Here is a 20,368-nt window from a genome sequence, read left to right on the forward strand (position 1 = left end):
ATTACCTGCCAAATCCTAGAGGAATCTTACTTGAAAGCTCATGCAGTTTACCTAGAAGGGAATGACTGGACTTGGTAAAACGACTATCAAGGACCCAAGGAGGGTACCTGAAGGGTGGGTGGGTAAAGGGTGATACAGTTTGGGGTGACACTAGGGCACCCAGAACAGGCGCCCGTTTCTCCTCTTCTAAAGTCCTTCCCGTTACAGTTCAGCTCACAACCCAAGCCGAGTAACAAAAGAAGATGTTAGGTAGCATCAGGAGGACAAACCGACAACAAGGGACAGAACACTGGTGGGCGCTGGGCGAGCAGCTGACCGCTATGATCTGTGCATGTGGCTGTGTCCTCTCCGTGTGCAGAGGAGAGCACACGGGCTCTGTGACGTAGGTAATAAGTCACGTGACTAGAACTGGGTGATCATGTGGAGGTTTCCATCTCCCACCACTGGCCCTCAGAGGCTGCGCATGGGCCCGAGAGGGAGTTTAGTCACCAGCTTTGGATTCACTTTCATAGGAACTTGTGCCATTAACATGAACCTCCGGGACTCATGGATCGGAGGGCACCGAATGAGCACGGGAGTGCCAGCAGCCTGGCACCATCTGGGAGCTCGCCAGAAATGCACGTTCTCAGCTTCAGTGCTCCGTGTGGTCACAGGTCCTATCAGAAGTGTGGGTGCCTAGGAAATGTGAGCGTCTCTGGAAACCCACACTCGGGCATTAGGCTGACTGGCTAAGCAGCTGGACCACAGCTAGCTGGGTTACTTGGCCCATGACTACCCGCGAAGTAGGTCTCAAGCCACAGAGGGAGGGGCGTCGATGTGGAACTCCCAGGCTCTTCACCACCCCTACTCTGCTGAAGCATCAGGGCCTGCCTGGGACTCCCTCTACCCTGGCAGCCAGCTCAGGGCATCAGAGGCCACATAGAGAATGCTGGCAGATTGTTTGGTCCTTCTAGGGGCCTGCCTTCTCCTCCTTATCTGTCTCATTGCCTGATGAGGCACACTGTGTTCTGGAAATCCATTCCTGTTTATGCTGCCTCCCAGCAGAAACCTACCTTCTTGTGCCCACAAAAGCCAGAGGCTGACTGATATATCTGCCTGCCTGCCTTACTTCCAAGGTCCCACATTTCACTGATGAGGAAAAACCAAACACATGCTTTTGTACGTAGAAAGAGAAGACAATGAAGGAGGTTATAGAGGAGACTTGATGGGGAGCCTGGTCTCTTTGGGCTGTGGCTGGTTGTGCTGCAGGTCAAAGAACTCCCACCTGAACACGCAGGGAGCCAGCTGTGTGACAAAGCATGATTCAGAGATCCCTACTGGAGCTCTGATGAAGATGAATTCTGACAGACAGCAGGACTTTCGTATTCTGGCTAATAGTACTCCTGGGTGAATGTAAATGCTATAGAATTCCAAAGCCTGCACAGTGGTGTGCCATTTAACAGGCATTTATCTCAGGAATAGGCTACATACTGATTGGCCATCTCATCAGATTCTCTCCTTGAATGATGTCATAGCTCCCATTGACTAGCCTGAGCACATTATGGTGCTTGCAAAATTCCCTTGCCTTGCTCATAAGTCTAAGTTGCAAGACTAATTTCTTTAGACCTGTCCTTAGAAGTTAGCTTTATTTTACTTTCTAGATTGACAGTTTTTTAATATAGACAATGGACAGTAAGTAGTACTTCATATATTTTAGTAATATCATTTCAGTGACATCAGTATTGACCTCATAGAGAGGGAGGATAAAAGCTGGATTTTCTTGTGTGCCATGTATAGGACATGTGTAAAGAAGTTCACATAGACAACAGTTGTATAGCGTCAACTCTAGGGATGACTTGGTTTACCATAATTGCTCCAGACCATTTCGCATCAAAACTTGGATGCCACACTGTGTTGTCTTTTTTCTACGATGCCAGATGTGACCCCGACTACTTCCTTTTGGATTGCCCCCCCCCACTTGCCTGTTTTACTTCTGCTGCTGATGTTTCTAGATTTGCCAGGTTTGGGGAGAGTCTTGTCTTTGTCTTGAACTTGGAACCCAGCAACTCATGTTGGAATTGAACATACACGTTCACCACTCTGTCTCCTGTCTCATGTCAGGATTACTTGTGTTGACCACTTTTGGCAGAAGTACAAATATCAATGAGGAAAAACCATCATCATAACTATTGGCTTCATCAGAGAGTCTGTCCAGCCTATGATCCAGTCCTAATAAAGTATGAAGGCTGGCCGGATATGGTGGCGCACACCTTTGATCCCAGCACTCGGGAGGCAGAGGCAGGTGGATCTCTGAGAGTTCGATGTCAGCCTGGTCTACAGAGTGAGTTCCAGGACATCAAGGGTTGATAAACAGAGAAACCTTGCCTTGAAAAACCTAAATAAATAAATAAATAAATAAATAAATAAATAAATAAATAAATGATAAAATTAAGAAGGTGGACCTGAAGATTTCATTTGGAGAGGATGGAGTAATCTGAGCACTTCTGTTGATTTGAATGGAATTCACATATCTTGCTTTCATTTTTTCCTTTTGAAGTGATATTGACTCGGGGAGGATCAAATTTGGAAGCTGGAGAAAAACTTCTACTACATATGGAATACCATGAACTACAAAACTCCCATCTGTCTTAAGGAAACCAACACACTCTTCTTAGTCTACTAGCATTCAGGCCATGAAAATCCCAGTCCTGAGGCTTTACCCCTGAAACAACTGCATGCCCCTTAATCTTGAAACAATCTCTTAGAGTAATCCCACCGTCTCCCGGACCCTCAGCAGCAGCCCTGGACACCTCTGATTTTTTGGCATCCCCTGCTAGTAGCAGCAGTAGGGTGGAAAAGAGCCCCCCCCAGAGTGCCCCAAATGACAGCAGGTCTGCGGGTCCAGGCCCATAGCCCACAGCTTAAAAGTTTTATGGCCACAACAAAATGGCAAATTCAAGCTCTTTCCTTTGGGAAATTCAAACAGAACCTGGCTTAGACACCCCAATGCTTTGCGGCCTCAAGGCACCCAGCCCTCTTTTAGGGTGTCATGTATGTGGCACAGGACCCCTCCCAAGCCTCTGAGGACTGCATCCCTACTGCTTTTGTTTTGCCCAAGCTGCATAGGAGTGGAAAGGAGGAGACCTGAGCCTGGAACACCCCTCATTAGAGCTATTATGGACTCGTGAGGTCATGGTGCAGGCTGGTACCCAAATCCAGGACCCTGGCCTAGGCATAGGATGGAGTTTGAAGTTTGTGTCTGAGTCTGGGCTTCTCCAGATTCTGCCTGCCTTCCCAATCCTCTTCCCAAGACAAGAGGTCTTCCCTTTCCCCCATGGTGTTACCCCAAGTCCTGACACCGTGTGTTGGTATCAGCAGAATACAAGGAAAATGCTCACAATCTGTGACCTATGGGTATGGTTGCAACCCCAGGCCCCAGCCCATTCTCTCAGCAAAAAGACATCCACAGAGGCAGTGCACATCTCCAGTCATGCTTTATTGTTCTGCAGAGGGAACTGCTGTGGCCTGCTCTTCACCTCTCATCTCTCATTAGAACAGAAGTGTCGTCGCCCAGGCCCTCCAGATCCTGCTCCCACCCAGAGATTATAATGTACTCAAGAGGGAGTTGTTGTGTGTGCATGCAGATATGTGTGTATATGTATTGATATATACATATGTATATATATACATATACACATATATATTCTGGCTGTACAGTATTTATAGGTACAGAGAAAAACAAGATAAACATTACAATGATAGCTGCAACCCAACACAATCCAGTTTCCTTAGCCAAAGACAAAGAAAGCACCACTTGTCCTCCGAATGGTTGCTAGATTTCTACCTGAACAAACATAGCCACTGGGTGGGATAGATTGGGCTGGAATCAGGGCCTGGATGGCTAAGGGAAGAAGCCCTTTGTGTTTGTTCAGGGTGTTTGATTTAGGTCAGGATAGTTCTTATAGACCACCCACCATGGGCAAAAAACATGAAGATACATCTGTACATCTTGCTGCTACTGTCAGCTTTGGCCTGGCCTGTGTCGTGGGAATGACCTAATTTACCTGTAGCTATGGCCATAAGTGGCCAAAGGCTGCCCACAACTCTAGGGAGTAACAAAGCAAGTGTGGACCAAAGCAAGGGAGTATGGTTAATTGGTGTCTTGGGGATTGAGAAAGAAAGGTTCTCCACCCTTATATCCCAAGCTATCCCAATTGGTCATGTTACCTACCTAGTATGGGCCCATAGGGCCACCCTCAACCTGCCTCATAAGTCAGCATCATGTTTACAGAAATAAAGTGGATTGTGATCATTGGTGCTTTCCTGTGCTGTACCCCAGCCGTTGCTCCAGACCTGTATTCAGGGTCAATGTTGGCCCCAAAGGCAGGATCAGAACCTCCTATCCAAACTCGAAAGAACCCTAGCAGCAAGCAAGATGGCTTGCCTTCTTGGTATGCAGAGAGCCCGGGTTGCACAATGCTCTCCACCTTCTTCCCCTTCTCAGTAGGTAGCTGCTGGAGATCAAGATACAGCAGGGTCTTCTTGGTCAGGTGGGCAGCAGCAGTCTTCTTGCTTTGGTGAGAACAGAATGCAGTGTGGGGGGTGAAGGGAGGTGGAGATAGGCCACCTACACTCTCTTCTCTTGTGTTTGTTCAGACTAGCATTAGGATGTAAGCTGACAGGCAGATGGCCACCTGGGCCTGGCTCTGTCCCTAGGGGTGTCTCAGTTCTTCTTCCCATTCATTTCTTTGGTAGCAGAGGCCTAGGCAACACCAGTCTAAGGCTCACAACTTGGTTTCAGGGCCAGCTGCCTGAAGTGTGGGGAAAGAGTCCCGGATCTTTGCCACTTCCATGGCACACAAGTGCCCAAAGACTTTGTTGTACCAGTCAGGAGAACGGCCCCTGGGGAGGAAGAGGTAGGCAGACATGAGAAATTGGGTTTCCACTGGGGCCTTTGTCAGGGAGAAGGAAGAAAGGAACTCTCTTTCACAATGGGGCTCACTGACATAGGGCAGAGGCAAGGGATGGACTCCGGGCCAAGAGTATGAGGCAAATAGCCCAAGTCTGGTACCTGAGGTCAGCGCGGCAGATATGAGTGAGGCGAGAGCGGCCAAGGCCACAGGGCTCCATGAGGTACTGGGAAGTAAGCATGAGGGCCCGCACTCCAGACTCTGGCACGGGTTGCTCAGGATCCAGGGACTGGGAGACAAGGAGGCATCCACCACGAGGCAGGTCTGAGCGCCACATCCTGGAACACGGACAGCCAGACCCCATGTTCAGATCCTTGCCGCTGGCTCCTGCCCCACCTTTCTGGTCCCTGAAGTACAGCAGGGTGGTAGCAGTAGCCCCTCACCTGAGCACCACAAAGTCACGGCAAGGATGGGGTGCCATGCTGTCAGTGACGTAGTGGTACAGCTCCACCCCCGGCATCAGGGCTTCCAGCACCTGGGCCCGCAGTAGGTCCTCATCCCACAGGGCCCGCTCTCGCAGGACACGATGCAGCACCACAGCTGGAGGGGCAGCCACTTCTGTGGATGCCTTCCACATCCGCAGGGGGTGACCGTCTGGTGCCTACAAGCCAAAGGGATGAGGTTAGGAACACTAGCAAGGGGAGAGCACTCCAAATTCATGCCAGGCCAGGTCTCAGGCTAAAGAGCCTAGAACTCCCTTCCTGTAGCTACTAGGCCCCTCTGATGACCAGCTCTAGATTCAGATAAACAGGTAGACACCCCTGTTTCTCTGTCCTTCTCACATGTCTGCTCTTCAGTTTGCTCTAGAGCAAAAGGCAACGATGGATCCCAAGCATTTAGACGCTTGCTGGGCCTATGATAATGGGCACAGCATGTGATATTTTTGGATGCAGGCAGAGAGGGGTGATTTTGCATGTGCCATACTCTTTTCCAGCTCCCTACCTTGACCCCATGGTGAAGATTAGTCATGATCATTCTATCACAGAAAATACCTGGCTCAAAATGTCACTCAAGATTAACATCCCAGAAAGAGCAAGGCTACTAACAGAGGGGCACTGTTAGGAGCCACCTCCAGCTCTGACCATGACTAAATGTGGCCTGGGAGAGGTCTTAGTTTCCCAGGACAGCACAAACAGAAACAGAGAGTGGAGGTATCACAAGGCGTGTTGCCTGTTCAGGGCCAAAGGAAACCCAGGCATTTCAGGGAGCTATCGTGGTGGTACTGAGTCTGAAGTAGAACTGTGGAAGAGAACTCAGGAAGGCGTCCACAGAGGGATGCACTGGACTCATATGGTTTCTGATTCCTTCAGACACTTGTGCAGCTGGCTGCCATCTTCCAAGTACCAGGCACAGGCCTGGTAAGGTTGACTGAGCAACTCTCTGGGGCAGACCCAGGGCTCTCTCCCAGCCTACAACAAGATGAAGAGTGGGGTGCTCACCTTCCTACAAGCCAGTTCTGTGTGCTGGGGCCCTGGCACATTGGTCCAACCCTTGAAGCGTTCTGCAGCATCCCGAAGCAGCTCCTGCACACTCTCCTCCATGTAAAGGCTGAGACTCACCCCAGCAGCCTGTGCCTGCCTGAGCTCAGCCAGGGCTGGTCCAGGGGGGCTGAGTTCAGCTGCACTATATGAACCACACAGTTGCACCACCATATCCTGGGGCACCTGGAAGGGCACACACACATAGACACACTGAGTGGGTGCTGTGGAGAGCAGGGCACCCCACAAGTGTCAGTGTTAAGACAGTAGAGTGGCATGGCTATGGCCCAGCAGTGGGACAGATAAGAAACTGATGAAGAAGGGTCACGAATTAGAGCCTAGCAGCATGTGACAAGCTGGGCCTCTTGCCTGACTTGGAGGCTGTGATGGCTGATCTTGCTTGTCAAGTTGACTAAAACTGGAATCAACTAAAAATCAAGCAGCTGGGCACACTTGTGAAGGATTTGCTTTACTAGATCCTTTGAGGCGGGAAGACCCACCCTAAATTGAGGCCATTTGAGGCCAGAACACCCACCCTAAATCTGAGCCACACCTTCTGGTGGCAGCCCACATGAAAGGACATGTTAGAAAGTCTTTTGCTTTTACACTGCTTGCCCTCACTCTTGCTGGCAAGTTTATCTCTCCTGCTGCTGAGGCATCCCTTCCCTGGTATTAGAACCTATTTTAGGATTCCAACAGAGATCAAAAACCAGCCTCATGGACTGAACAACTACTATGACCTTTCTACTGGGAGGCAGCCATTGTTGGACTAGTCTGACCACAGCCTGTAAGCCATTCTAATAAGCCACACGCACACACGCATCCATTCTATCAGTTCTGTTCCTGTAGGGAAGTGGCTCTCAACCTGCCTAATGATGCAACTCTTCAATACAGTTCCTCATGCTGTGGTGACCCCCAACCACAAAATTATTTTCGTTGCTACTTGAAACTGCAATTTTGCTACTGTTATGAATCGTAATGCGAATATTTTTGGAGATAGAGGTTTGCCAGAGGGGTTGCAACTCACAGGTTGAGAACCTGATACAGGGTCCAAAGGTCAGGGCTGATAATTCTCACAATCAGGTGCCATGGCCTTGCCAGACTCACCTGGAAAAGTTTCTTGCAGTCACTGATCATGTGTGACAGGCCCTGGGTGGCAGCCATGTTCTCACTCAAGTCCCTGGGGCCCGGCCGACCAACCAGGCTGCGTTTGCTTTTGATCCTGGAGGGAGAGAGGGAAAGAGCAGGATGGCACCAAGGCACCAGACAAGATGAGTGAGAGCTGCCTCTCAATAAAGTCACCTGGTGTCCTTTAGACATGGCATGCTTCACAGTGGCGAAGGCTAAAACTCCTTGGTACAAAGGCAGGAATAGCACTAATAGCTCTCCAGGCTGAACGTTCTGGGAAGCCAAATTCGAGACTGGCGTCTGCATGCGCTACCCGGCTCACCTGGGAGAAGAACTATCCTTCTTGGAGACATTGAGGTGGAAGATGGAGGGTGCCAGGCACACTGCTAGGTTGCCAGCTGTCATCTGGTTCTCCTCTGCAGAGGCAATGTCACTTAGGAAGTAGAGCAGGGTCTGCAGCACTTCTCGGTTCTCATCAGGGAGCAGCAAGGTGGCAGCTTGCGCTGCTGCCAGCCACTGTTCTTTGGGGAGGACTGCAGGACAGGAAGGTCAGAAGGGCCTTCTTTATTTCTCCAGAAGCACCAGCAGCAAGCTTCTTGTTTTCCAGAATGTACAAGGCCCGACAGTCTCCAAAGAAAAGGATCAGGATAGGCTCTGGCGACTAGCTCAAGCACTGCTCTGATATTCAGGGCAGCCATTTGGAAGGTCCTTTCCTCAGGGCCTCAGTCTACCCTACCAAAAATGGGTTTGAGGGGGAGTAGAATGTGGTCCCTTCGCTAAGCATCTTTTCAAATTCAGAGAGTGAATGTTCCCATGAGCTCACGTGGCCAGCTGCCAGGTTTGCTTCCCAGAAGCCCTCAGGATCAGGCAGGCTGAGTGAGGGGCAGGTTAATAAAGAGGGGTACAGGGGACTTACGCTGATAGATCTGCAGGAAAGTGGTGGTGAGCTTGCTGGTGAAAATGGGCTCAGGAAGATCCCGGAAATACTGCTTCAGTAGGTCAGCCACGTCATAGGCCGATTGGCCCTCATAACAGACGTTGTCAGGGGAGGTTTCATTCATTTGGCGCAGGCTCTGGATCCTGGACTTGACTCCAGACTTGCGGAAGATGCCCACCTGACCCATTGAAAGGAAGGAATAACATGATATGCAGAGGATAAGGGAGACTGTGAGGGTTGCCCAGGACTGGGGTGGCAGGAACATAGGCCATCTTGGAGACCAGGGAGCCTGGCAGGCTTCCCGATGGGCTCAGCAAGTCCAGAGAGAAAGTTGTTTACAGCCTGGTGCCAAAGAGAAAGACAGCTGTCATGGGGATGAGGATGAACAGGTGGCCTTAGGCTAAGGCAGGTCCTGAGACTAGGGGGACTGCAAAGCCGGGGGCAGGAAGAAGCTGCCCCCAAAGTGGGCAAAAGGCTCCATCCATAAAGAAAGGAAGGGAGCTTTGGCATCATCCCTGCTGAGGCTTGCGAGGGAAGGAAAGGTTTCTGGAGAGTAGTCCAACCCAAGAGGGATGGCAGAGCAGTCAGCCTGGGGCCTTGTCACCTCCCAACACCACTTCTCTGCAGGCTTCCTGAGGACTACTCACCTGATCTAGGCACTGGCTCCGTAGGTAGCGCATGGCTTGCTGAATGCTTTGGGGCAGAGGCTGGCCGGTACGCTGCACGTGAATGAGGGGTGGTACTCCAAATACATGGTGCCCCCGGTAGTCTGGGGTCTTATTTCTTTTCATAAACTTGGGCACTGACCTGTTTGGGGGTTAACAAGCGATCAGGAAGAGAGATCTCAGTTGGAAGGCTATCAATCATCTAGAAATGAGAGGAGTAGCGAACACAGTATGTCCTCAGACGCCACATGGACAAAGGTTCCCACATGGCCAGCGGTAGGTCTTGAACTTAGAGGAAGAGCCGCTAGGAAGGGAAAGCACACCTACTAGGTCAGAGGGGCCTTCCTAGAGGAGGTGGTAAGTCGGCTGACGCTTGCAGGACAGAGTGGTGTTGTCCACGGAAGCAATAAGGCAAAGGCAGAGGACAGCAAGTGCAAAGGCAAAAACGCTCAGAGAAGAGCGACGAGTCCCATAGGCCATCATGGTTCTGCTTGGGAAAGGCTGACAAAAGAGCCAGAAGGATGGGGCCACCGCAGGACATGAAAGGATCATGAGAGAAAGGAATTGACACTGGGAAGCCATGAGGCTGTTTATTTACTCAATACATGACCACCGAAGTGTACTTTAGGACAATCTCACTGATGGTGCATGGAGGCTGGGATAGAGAAAGGACAGCTGGAAGACCTGGGGATTTCCAGACCACATCTATCCTTACCAGACCCTTTCAGCCTCCTGGAACAGTATCATTCCACTGGCCTGTGCGCTCAGCCTGCCGGTCTATCCTGCCTCTGGGCTGTGATCCCAGGACACAGAGCCTAGGAAAGTCCATAGCTTCTGTCCTGCATGGCTCAGGAGACACTCACCAGACCCAGGCCTGTTTGTGGGGCACAGTGTACTTCTCCATGAAGCCAGTGAGCCGCAGCAGCGAGCCCTTGTGAAGCAGGTTGATCTGGCCTGCAAACTGCCGGTTGATCTCCAGCGACTCTGAGTTGAGGCTGGGGCGGTGGGAGTTCTGGAAGCTGTGCCAGCGGAGTTTCCTGAAGTGAGAGGGGCAAAGAGCATCAGAGACACAGTTTTGCTAACCCTTAGAAAAGGCCATGTCCTTTTGGCTCCTTTTTTTTTTATCTCCCCAAGGAAAGGAAGTACAGGGAGGTGGAGGCACACTGAGTACTACTATGGGGCCTTGGGATGGCAAAAGTTTGCTCTCAGCTTTTATGTCATCTAGGGTTCAAGAAGCTCTCATGGAGGATGGCACCAAGCTCAGACCCATTTAGTCCCCAAAAGGCAGTACTGGTCTCTACCCGTTCTAAGGCTACTGTGGCAAGAACCACTCTTCATCAAAACTGAGGCGAAGAGGCCATCTCTAACACCCCTGTTGCTAAGATGAGGAGAGCAAGGCCAGAAGAGGCAGCATTTCCTCAAGCCACACTACGGTTAGATCCTGTACTGAGCATTCAGGGCTCCACATTCTTAAGCTCTGTCTCCTTTTCTCTTGGGACAGGCTGCCTGGAAATGATCTCCTGACACCCCCCCCCCAGAACTTTCCCCTGGGCTTTATGACTAGGAAAGCAGGACAGATAGAAAGCAGAGACTGAGAAGGGACTCCACCCCCATCCCTACTACCCCAAACTCCCACCTGCATGGTCTGGTAAGTGAGGCCCCAACACCTGAATCCCGTCGCTCGCGGGGCACTGATGCTTGGAGTCCTGCCTGGGCTTCTGCAGCCTCTACCTCATTCCTGGAGTTGCCACTGCTGTCAAGTTCACTGGAGGAAACAGCAGTGTCGGAAATGGAGTGTCCTTCTTCCACAGACAGGCTGGAGGCAGAAGCAGGCTCGGCAGCCAAGTTTGCTTCTTGTTCATGGTCCTGGGCCTGGGCTGGAGCCGTAGCCTCGGCCTGTACCAATGGCTCTACCACAGCAGGGGCCTGAGCCAGTATTATCAGTGGGACTTCCTCCTTGGCTTGGGGTGGAAACTCTCTGAGGACTTGAGACTCTGCCTGGGCTAGATCTTCATCCTGGCCTTCCACCTCAGCTGTGGCTATTTCAATGGATGAAGCAGCTTCCTCCTCTTCCTCCTCTTCCTCTTCCTTATCTCCAGGCCTCAGGTCCGGGTACATGGTCTGAGACCAGAGCTCTACCCGTTGCTGCAGCCCCCACACATGCTCCAGGATGTCATCTAGATGGGCATAGCTGCCTTCGCCCTCCTCATCTCCAGCCTCAGCCTCAGCCTGGAAAGGCTCAGCTGGGTACAGCTCAGGCAAGTTGTCGTAAGTGCTGGCATGGCTACCTGTGGAACCACAGGAACCCCGGCGCCCTTCATAGCCCCAGCACCTACTTGGCTTCCAATCTGCCAGTGGATGGCCATCATCTGGACAAAGACTTTCAATGGACAGAGAACGAGGGAATGTGCCTGGTTTATGGTCTCCAGGCACATGCACCAGGCAGTCACGCCGGCGAATGGGTTGAGGATGCCGGAATGTGGCTATGGGCCAAGCCTCCCAGGCCTTCTGCGTCGCACCCTCTCTGCCCCGGGCTGAAGTAGCGGCCCTGTTCTTGGCCCTGTAAAATCCAGCTGAGAGAAAGCCACGGCAACTGCGGAAAGATGAAGCCTTGGTGGACTTTTCCGAGGTGGCCAGGCGTTGCTCAGGCTCTGTTTGCCGATTGTCACCCTTTTCCTTCCTCCTTAGAGATTCAAGGTGCTTGAGGAAGCTTCGAGAATAATGCTTCTTTACTTTGTCTTGAGCAGCCTCCTGGCCCTGGGTGGGACTAAGGAAGGGCTGGTTACTTGGGATGGGGACACGATCTAGCAAGGCCAGGTCTGCTGACTCTGGTGAGAGGCTCACAGAGATGGCCGGCAGGGAGGCGGCACTGAGCTCAGTTAGGACACTTTCACAGCTTGAGGTCCCCAGAAGGCTAGGGCTTGGTGGGGCCAGCAGGGCAGAAGAGCCCATGGGGGACCCACATTTGCTTTCCTGCTCAAAGGCCCAGTGGCTGCTGATGGTGCATTGTTCTTCCTCTTCGGAGTCTTCATCCTGGGGAGGCATCATAGGGAGGGGTCACAGAAGCCCGACAGACAAGTACCAGCTTGTGCCTTACTCTGCTTCCAAATGCTCTAGGGTGGAGCAGGGTGAAGAGCTTTGCTTTCTGGGAGAGGGCCTGGCCTGCGAATGGAAAGCTGGCTCTGGGAGTGTTGTAGGAAACCAGGACTCACAGCCAGTCTGGATGTATGATGATGGTCATCTAACCCGCTACCGCCATTTCACAGACAGGAAATCCCACAAACCAGAAGCTATGTGCCCAGCATTATGTACTGTCACGGTTATGTCAGTGGCAGAGATTCTTAAATATTTAGAGGCTGTAGTCTTAGATGAAAATTATGCTCTCTAAGAACTGGAGAGGATTTTCGATGTTCTGATCCATTTTCTCCTTGGCAAGATGAGGAAACTGAGACGCAGACAGGGCACTTAGTAGTCAGGGACAGAAATGCCCCAGGCCAGGGATCTGTCAGTGTGGCTACCCTACCTGGATGCAGGCCTCTGGTGGGGAAAGCTCCAGAGGACACCAACAGTACTTGTCCCCAGGAAACAATGAAGCCATGAGGCTTACTTTTAAGGCCATGTACAGACAGAGGCCTTATGGCTTCTATAAGAAATGGACAAATTGGAAAGGCTTTAAACGGGTATGAATCCAGTCCCCTAACTCATTGTAGTGATGGAGAAAATGAGGCTATGGACCAAGGAAGTAAGATCTTAGGTGGTAAGGCTGTGGTGACCCTGACTTCTAAGACCATAGAGGCCATGATCTTTCTGCCACATTACCCAGCCTCTTCTCCCATTCAAGGAATTTTAGCCATGACAAACAGAACAGCAGTGGTTTTCTCCTAAGTGAGTACATTTCTCTAAGGAATGCCATCACTGGGTCATGTGACTGACAAAAACCGAAAGGAGTGATGGTTTGAGTAGGGTAGGGTCAGGTATGAGCCAGGGTGCTTGCTCCCACATGCTCCTATAGGGGAAGCTCCTCAAAACCCTAAGTAAGCTCATAGGGCCTGCAGTATAGGAAATCCCTTCATCTCCACCCCCATGCTAGAGACCCCGAACTCCTTGGATAAGGGAGTTTGTTCACAAATGCATGTTCTGGGATTTTCCCAGGTGCTGGGAGACCACAGACCTCGCCCCTTGCCGGGATTCACCTGTTTGCATTGAAAATGAACCTCGAGCTTCATCGAAGCACAGTTGTTCAAGGTCATCAGCCTCCTGCAACACAAAGTAGGTGTTCACCCAAGGTTCCTAATTCCCCAGAGGGTGGCACTTTCAAGATGCCATCTACCATTTCCCATGGTCTTCAGCATGGTGCTGGGGAGATTAAAGCGCTGTCCTCCAGGTACTGATAGATAGAGAAACAAACTACTGCAGGTGCGATCAGTTGGAGAAAAGAGCATGCGGAAGATACAGAGACACCCCGAGGATGAGACCAGTAACTTTCAGGATGAGATGCAGTACAGTCAAAGAAGGCTTCCTGGAAAGCAGAGGGGCATTCTGAGGATAAGAGAAGCAGGGCAGCGATTCTAGGCTTCTACAGGAGCCTGTCACATTGTAACAGGGCACAGTCGGTCAACAAAGAAACTAGTGGGAGAGGATGTGATCAAAGGTAAAGGAGGACAAAAGAAGGATGGCAAACGCCATGCTGAAAAGGTTTTGTACTTTTGCATATAGGCAGTGGCAGATTTTAAAGAGGGGAAAGTACCCACCTAGAGTTTTAAAAAACTGATTCTGGTGGCTATAGGGAGAATAGCTTTGTATGGAAGGAGGAGCAGGATACAGAGGCTAGCTGGCCAGGTGACTTTAATAGATTTAAGGAGAAATCATGGTTTAGCCTCAGGAAACATCAGAACTGGTTTAAGTAGAAAGAGACTGAAACCAAAGCATGCTTTGAGGAATTTGAATCAAGACCTGATCTGGATCTTCTAGTTATAGCGACAGGGGTAGAGGAAAGTTTGAGAGACACAGTAACCACAATGAGCAATGGGATTGCAGAAATTGAGCCCCATTGATAAATTATGCTCCCCTATAATAGAAGGTACAAAGAGGTTGTCATTTCCACGAAGAAGCACAAAACTGGTACCAAGGCTTCTTAGGCCTGGCCCTCAATCCCCTACCTGCACAGGGCCCCCAGAGAGTCCTGGTCCAGAAAACTGTAGTCCTTCTTCACAGAGCCAATATCCAGGGGGAACACACCCTCTGTGTGGGGGAAAGAAGCAAAGATGAGTCTGGCAGGGGATCAGAAATGACCCCAGAAGCAAGAAGGCAAGGGCCAAAGCAAAATGGAAAGCTAGGAATAAAACAGAGGTGGTAGGGTTTGGCTCTTAAGGTTTCTCTAATCCTTAGACCTTAGACCCACAGGGATTACATACCAGATATTTACATTATGAATCATAGTTACAGTTAGGAAGTAGCAATGAAATAATTTTATGGTTAGGGGTCAGTTATCACAGCATGAGAAACTGTATTAAAGGGTCACGGCATTATAAAGGTTGAGAACCACTCAGAACTTGAGACCCATGCCTAACAGTCTAAGGCATGGGTTGAAGGCTTAAGTCTCCAGGGGCAGGTGCCCAGAATGTGGTGGAGCCTTTAGGAAGGAGGGCCCAGGGGAAGGAGCTAAAGCATTGAATGGGTATTAGAATTTCCCTTCCATCCACACTATCCCTCCTAGCCCTCCCTTCTTAGCCCCCCATGAAGGATGAAGCTTTCCTCCACTCTGCATTTCCACCATGACATTCTATCTGGCCACAGGCCCAAAGCAACAGAACCAAGCAACCATGGATGAAAACCATAAGGCCAAATAAATTGCCCCTCTTTCTAAGTTGCTTATCTCAGTGCCTTAGTTAGGGTTTCTATTGCTGTGAAGAGACACCATGACCAAAGCAACTCTTATATAGGAAAACATTTAATGGCTGGCTTACAGTTTCAGAGGTTTAGTCCATTAGCATCATGGTGGACATGTAGGCATGCAGGAAGATATGGTGCTGGAGAAGGAGACAAGAGTTCTACGGCCCGCCGTTCCTATTACTACATTCTATATCTTGCAGGCGACAGGAAATGAACTAAGATACTGGACACAGCTTGAGCATATATAAGACCTCAAAGCCTGCCTCCACAGTGACTCACTTCCTCCAACAAGGCAACATGTATTCCAACAAAGTCACACCTCCTAACAGGGCCACTCCCTGTGAGCTTATGGGAGCCAATTGCATTCAAACTGCCACACTCAGGTATTGTGTCACATGGAAAGAAGGCTAATGAGCCTAGGGAACCTAGGGAGGTCAGAGTTGGTAATTAAGGAAAAAGCCAGAGAAGTCTGGGAGGTCTGAGCTGAAATGAACCGTGTAAAGTATGTCCAGGCCCAGACAACAGGCCTGAGCTTTTCAATGACTGCAAACATCCACCTTGAGCTCTTCTTCTCTTTCATTTGAATTCTGGACTTTCAGACAGGCGATCTCCTGCAAGTCCAAGGCAAATTATGGGGTTTAGGGGGGAACAAGGTCAGAGGGAAAAGCATGTAGCTATACAGTGTCTATCCAAAGCAGTGGGAGCCATCTCCCCAGGACTCAGGGAAAGGAAAGCAAAAAGGAAGACACGTGGAGAGAGGGGAGAAAGGTCAAGCCATTCACACATCTGCTCATTCAACTGATACTGATGCCAGTTCATGCCAGGTACTGTGCAAGGTAGTAGTGAAGAACACAAAATTGGGGTCCCTACCTTCAAGGAATTGACACTCACACAGGTAACAGGCAGCAAGCAATACACAAACCACAGATAACACAAACGCCATAACAAACCTGATCCAGGGTGACAAAGTAAATAAAGGCTGGGGCAGGAATGGCTACTTGATGAGATGGAGTCAGACCAGGCCTTTCTGGGGGAGATTTCTGAGACAGAATGCCTGAAGGCTGAGAAAAAGCTGGCTAAGCAGAGAAACTAGAACAAGTTTCAGCCAGAAATAACACAAATACCAAGGTTCTGATGAGGGAGAGACCAGGGAAGGAGCAGGGAGTAGACAGGAGCCAATGGTGTCGCCAATCAAGGAGAGCAGTGGTCAGGCAGGGTGCAATATTGATTGGTCTCTCCCTCATCAGAGCACATGAGCCATGTGGTCTCAGGCTGTGGTCGACAGGTCTGGGGCACTGAAAGCGAAGCATGGAGTTCAAAGAAGGATCCTGGTGCGTTATTCCGGGTGAGCAGTGGTGGAGCGCAGCAGGCCTAGGAGTGGAGGTGTTAGGGAATGCATTCACTTTGGAAGAAGAAAAGACTAGCAGGACATCTAGCCATGGGGAAGAAGGGAATTCAAGGGTAACTCCTGGCTATATAGAACCTGAGCAACAGAGTGGACAGAGTTGTTTTAGGCAGATCTCAGAGGTACCTGCTAGACCGCAGCATAAAGACATTGAGTTGGTGGCTGATTAGATGTACCATAAACTCTGAAACGAGGTCTGGACAGACCCATTCAGAGCAGTCACAGAAAAGATGAATGAGCATCTTCAAGAAAATAAACACAGAGAAAGCAAAGGGTCTAGACTGAGCCCTGGAATACCCTGATATTTAGATGCCAGTTAGAGGAAGCAGAGTCAGCAAATAGAGGGCAGCAGCCAGAGATGAAGAGGCAGGCGGAGGTATTTCAGAAGACCAAAGGGAGTGGCTACCAGGGCTGAATACTATGGAGAGAAAAGAGTAAAATGAGGGTTGGGAAGTGGCCATGGAGGTCATGGGTGAGCCTGACAGAATGAAGTAGGGGTGAAGCCAGGGTGCAGCAGGGGTATGTGAACAACAGGGGACGAGGGCGCAAGCGTCAAGAACAAAACCCAGAAAACGAAGAGAAATGAAGAAAAACAGAAATGAGGTTATTGCCGTGGGCAAAGTGGGGTCCCACATGAGCCACAAGGATGCACAATTCCTCCTTCCCATTGTCACCAGGGTACACACAGTGAGCCGCTAAGACACAAGTAGCACCAGAGCTGGAAGCTGATGAGAGCACTCCCCTAAGGGTCCCGAGCTTCAGGAGTGCAGTCCCTGCACAGCTGGTGGGGATCGGGAGACACAGGGGTTTTGTATGGCTGCACTGAGCATGTATTCTACCCAGCTTGTAGATGAAGAGCTGTAGGAGAAAGCGAGTTTTGGAATAGGATAGGGAGAACAGCTAAGCTTTACCTTCAAAAAGCTGAGCATACTGAGGGAATCCTGTTGCCCGAAGCCATTCACATGCTTTTTTGGCTTCCGCTTCTAAAACAGAACAGAGGAAAAGAAACAAGCAGAGTTAATTCCAGCACTTGAGAGGCAGACACAGGCGGATCTCTGTGAGTTTGTGGACAGCCTGGTATACAAAGTGAACTCCAGGGGGAAAAAAAGAATAGCATGATACTGGGGGAATACTGCCTCACATCCTGTAGGCAAGCATACCTAGCTCTGATGGTTCAGGAACCGCAAGGAAGACACAATGCAACTAGCCAAAGCGCACCCTCTGCTCCCTTGATTCCACTTCCTGTGTCAACCATAGCTTTCCTGAACCTCATTCCTGGCCTGTTGCAAATCCCTCCCATGCTCTCCATCCATGTCCTAGCCCAAAACACACCACCACCATCAGCTGCTAGAACTGCCAGTCTTCCAGGCCCTGGGGAGAGCATCCTAGTTCAGCTAGGAGATATGAGATGTCCAACAGTACTTTCTAATTCCTTTTTCGCTAGCACGGCTACCATCACCCAATCCGCTGAGAGGCAAATCTCATTTCAGCCATAATCACCTGTGAAGAAGGTCCGACTGTTCTCACTGCAGCCACCATATTAACAAACTCGGAAAGGAAATGACTCAAGCCAGGCACAAGACACACCTATAATCCCAGAAGTTAGGAGGTAGAGGTAGGCAGGTTGTGAATTCAAGACCAGCCTGGGCTTGAGACACGGAGAAGAGGGGAAGAAAGTGGACAGGATGGGAGAGGAGACTTGCCTGCAGTCTCACAGCTGACAGACTGGTGGTGTGGGACCTGGTCCACGTTAGGTCTGATTCTCCTCTGGCCTTCCAGCCCTTGTGACAGCAGCTGCCCCGGTTCTTTCTCTCCCCATCTACTCGTTAATGTCCAGTCCTCCTTCCGCAGGGGACTTCCCAGAACACTCCTGCCTCTCCTTATGGCCTCAAGCCTACTTGTGGAATAATCTAGTGTCGAACCTTAGGCTGTCACAGTGCTGGCCTGTGGGGTCTTGGAGAGTTTTGGAAGAGAAAGGCTTTCTCTTCTGCTCTGGGAGTACCTGACAGAGCTGGATGCAATGGACAGCCAGATCTGAGACACAGAGGAGACCCTCCTGGTCACTAGCAGCAGCAGCTACTTCTTCCCTATGCAGGTGTTGCCAAGGTACTGCTCAGGGTGGGGGTGGGTGGGTGGGAGGGTAGAACTCTGCTAGCAGTACCTCAGCTTGTCTGACAGGGGGCGATGCAGGTCTGGTAAAAGATTCACCTCCCCAGGCCAGTGGTTCAGGACCAAAGGAAGGGGAAAGATGAAGGGACTACCCACGCCAAGTAAGGGAGCGGCTGAAACATATGGTTTGTCTGCTAGGACAGCTAAGCTGGGTACCACAACCACTTCCTTGTCCTCTGTTTTCACCATAGTCCCAAGAGAAGGCGCTTCTAGGATCTGAGCACCCTGCATTGTTTTCCCGTGATTAAGACGAAAAAAAAAATCGGAAGAATGGACAAGGTTAGACTTTCCAAAGAGGTGAGGACAAGAGACAGTGACCTCTAAAGGGTAGCAAGTTTAGTATGGTCACTAGTTCTCTGCATGCCAGGAACACATTTATCTATCTATCTATCTATCTATCTATCTATCTATCTATCTATCTATCTATCTATCTGTGTGTGTGTGCGTGTGCTTCTCACTAGCCCTGCATTAATATTATTTCAAGCTATAGTGTACAAGCACACACAAAATAAAGACAGTAAGTATCCAGTGTAACCCACAATTAAATATCATAACTGAAGCTACAATCCTGATCATTTAATTCCATGTTCCCATGATATTACATTACCAGTCCTCAGACTCCAGACAAGCAAGGAACCAGTTCTCAGTTCTGACAAATTGTTTTCTGCTCCTTCTTGTTTAGTGAAATCACAGACCTGTGTTCAAATCCTGATGTTGCCAGTCACAAACTCTGACAAATGAGCAAGTTACACATCTCTCTATTGCCTCCACTAAAAGGAGCATTAAGTAAAACATGAGGGGAGAGAAAAGGCATCGGCACACTATGCCAAGCACTCAGTAACTGTTCCCTCCCAGATCTGGTTTTGAAAGTCCCAAATAAAAGAGAAAAGCCATTGGCACACTATGCCAAGCACTCAATAACTGTGTGCCCCCCCCCAGATCTGGTTTTGAAAGTCCAAAATAAAAGGGAGAACTGGAGAAAGTGGCCTGGCCAACCTGAGTTTCTGTGTCTGAAGAAGGAGTCCCATCAATCTCAGAATTGGGGCCAAATGGCCCAGGGAAGTGAGGTAAAGCAGCAGAGACTTTGGAGGGGCTGCAAGACAAAGAAAGGAGCAAAGGAGTCTGAGGTAGGTCTCAGGACTGAATTCCTCAGCAGCCCTCCAGAGCAGGAATCCAGAGAATGTAATGGGTTATTAGCGAGCAGGATGTCAGGGACACTGACTTCTGACAATGCACCATCTCAGCAAGGCCTGGAGGCCCTGGGGCTCCTTCTCAGATGGAGCAGTCAGGGACAAATGTCTTGGTGATTAAGGGGTGAACTAAAGTACTTTGCTTCATCCATCTAACATGTCCCTGCCTGTCAGACTAGGCCAGTGGTGACCTTCCACCCCCACCTACATGAAAGTCAACTCACCTGAGGCTGGAACCAGCACAGCCCAGACCGAGATCTGGCTTATGTGCCCAACAGGAAGAGTGACACTGGGCAGGCTGAGGCGAGTGAGGCAGGAATGTCTGTAGCCCCTGGCCCTAACCTCTGTGTCCAGATGTGCAGATTCCAGAGAACGACCGCCAGCCATTTCAATTGTTGTATTCTGCAGCTGGTGCTCTGGCCAAAGCCAGGACAGGTCAGTAACAGCATTCAGCTGGCCAAAACTGGATTCCATCTATATGAAAGCTCAGATTCTCTCCCTGGGGAAGTGCCTAACTTCTATAAGCTTCAGAGTCAGGGCACAGGAAAATGGGAA

General features: G+C 50.2%; 1 protein-coding gene and 1 pseudogene across 2 annotated transcripts in view; both read right to left on the bottom strand.

Moving 5' to 3' along the window:
* Positions 1 to 2,071: 2,071 nt before the first annotated feature.
* On the bottom strand, positions 2,072 to 4,059 carry LOC101979683 (annotated as a pseudogene).
* Positions 3,463 to 20,368, bottom strand: part of Stard8 (StAR related lipid transfer domain containing 8) — a 77,034-nt gene continuing 60,128 nt past the window's right edge. Inside the window, exons 3-15 of one of the 2 annotated variants that reach the window (XM_026784920.1) lie at positions 17,366 to 17,437; positions 14,317 to 14,398; positions 13,351 to 13,414; positions 10,794 to 12,190; positions 10,021 to 10,194; positions 9,140 to 9,299; positions 8,472 to 8,670; positions 7,878 to 8,088; positions 7,535 to 7,649; positions 6,389 to 6,613; positions 5,333 to 5,550; positions 5,051 to 5,227; positions 3,463 to 4,881 (exon numbers count right to left, since the gene is read on the bottom strand). In XM_026784920.1, the coding sequence (XP_026640721.1) occupies positions 4,764 to 4,881; positions 5,051 to 5,227; positions 5,333 to 5,550; positions 6,389 to 6,613; positions 7,535 to 7,649; positions 7,878 to 8,088; positions 8,472 to 8,670; positions 9,140 to 9,299; positions 10,021 to 10,194; positions 10,794 to 12,190; positions 13,351 to 13,414; positions 14,317 to 14,398; positions 17,366 to 17,437 (3,212 nt within the window). In that variant the 3' untranslated portion in view covers positions 3,463 to 4,763. The remainder of the gene's footprint in view (positions 4,882 to 5,050; positions 5,228 to 5,332; positions 5,551 to 6,388; positions 6,614 to 7,534; positions 7,650 to 7,877; positions 8,089 to 8,471; positions 8,671 to 9,139; positions 9,300 to 10,020; positions 10,195 to 10,793; positions 12,191 to 13,350; positions 13,415 to 14,316; positions 14,399 to 17,365; positions 17,438 to 20,368) is intronic. The other variant, XM_026784921.1, reaches the window with a different exon arrangement.

This window comes from Microtus ochrogaster, chromosome X, assembly GCF_000317375.1.
Source record: "Microtus ochrogaster isolate Prairie Vole_2 chromosome X, MicOch1.0, whole genome shotgun sequence".
In the NCBI taxonomy this organism is placed as follows: Eukaryota; Metazoa; Chordata; class Mammalia; order Rodentia; family Cricetidae; genus Microtus; species Microtus ochrogaster.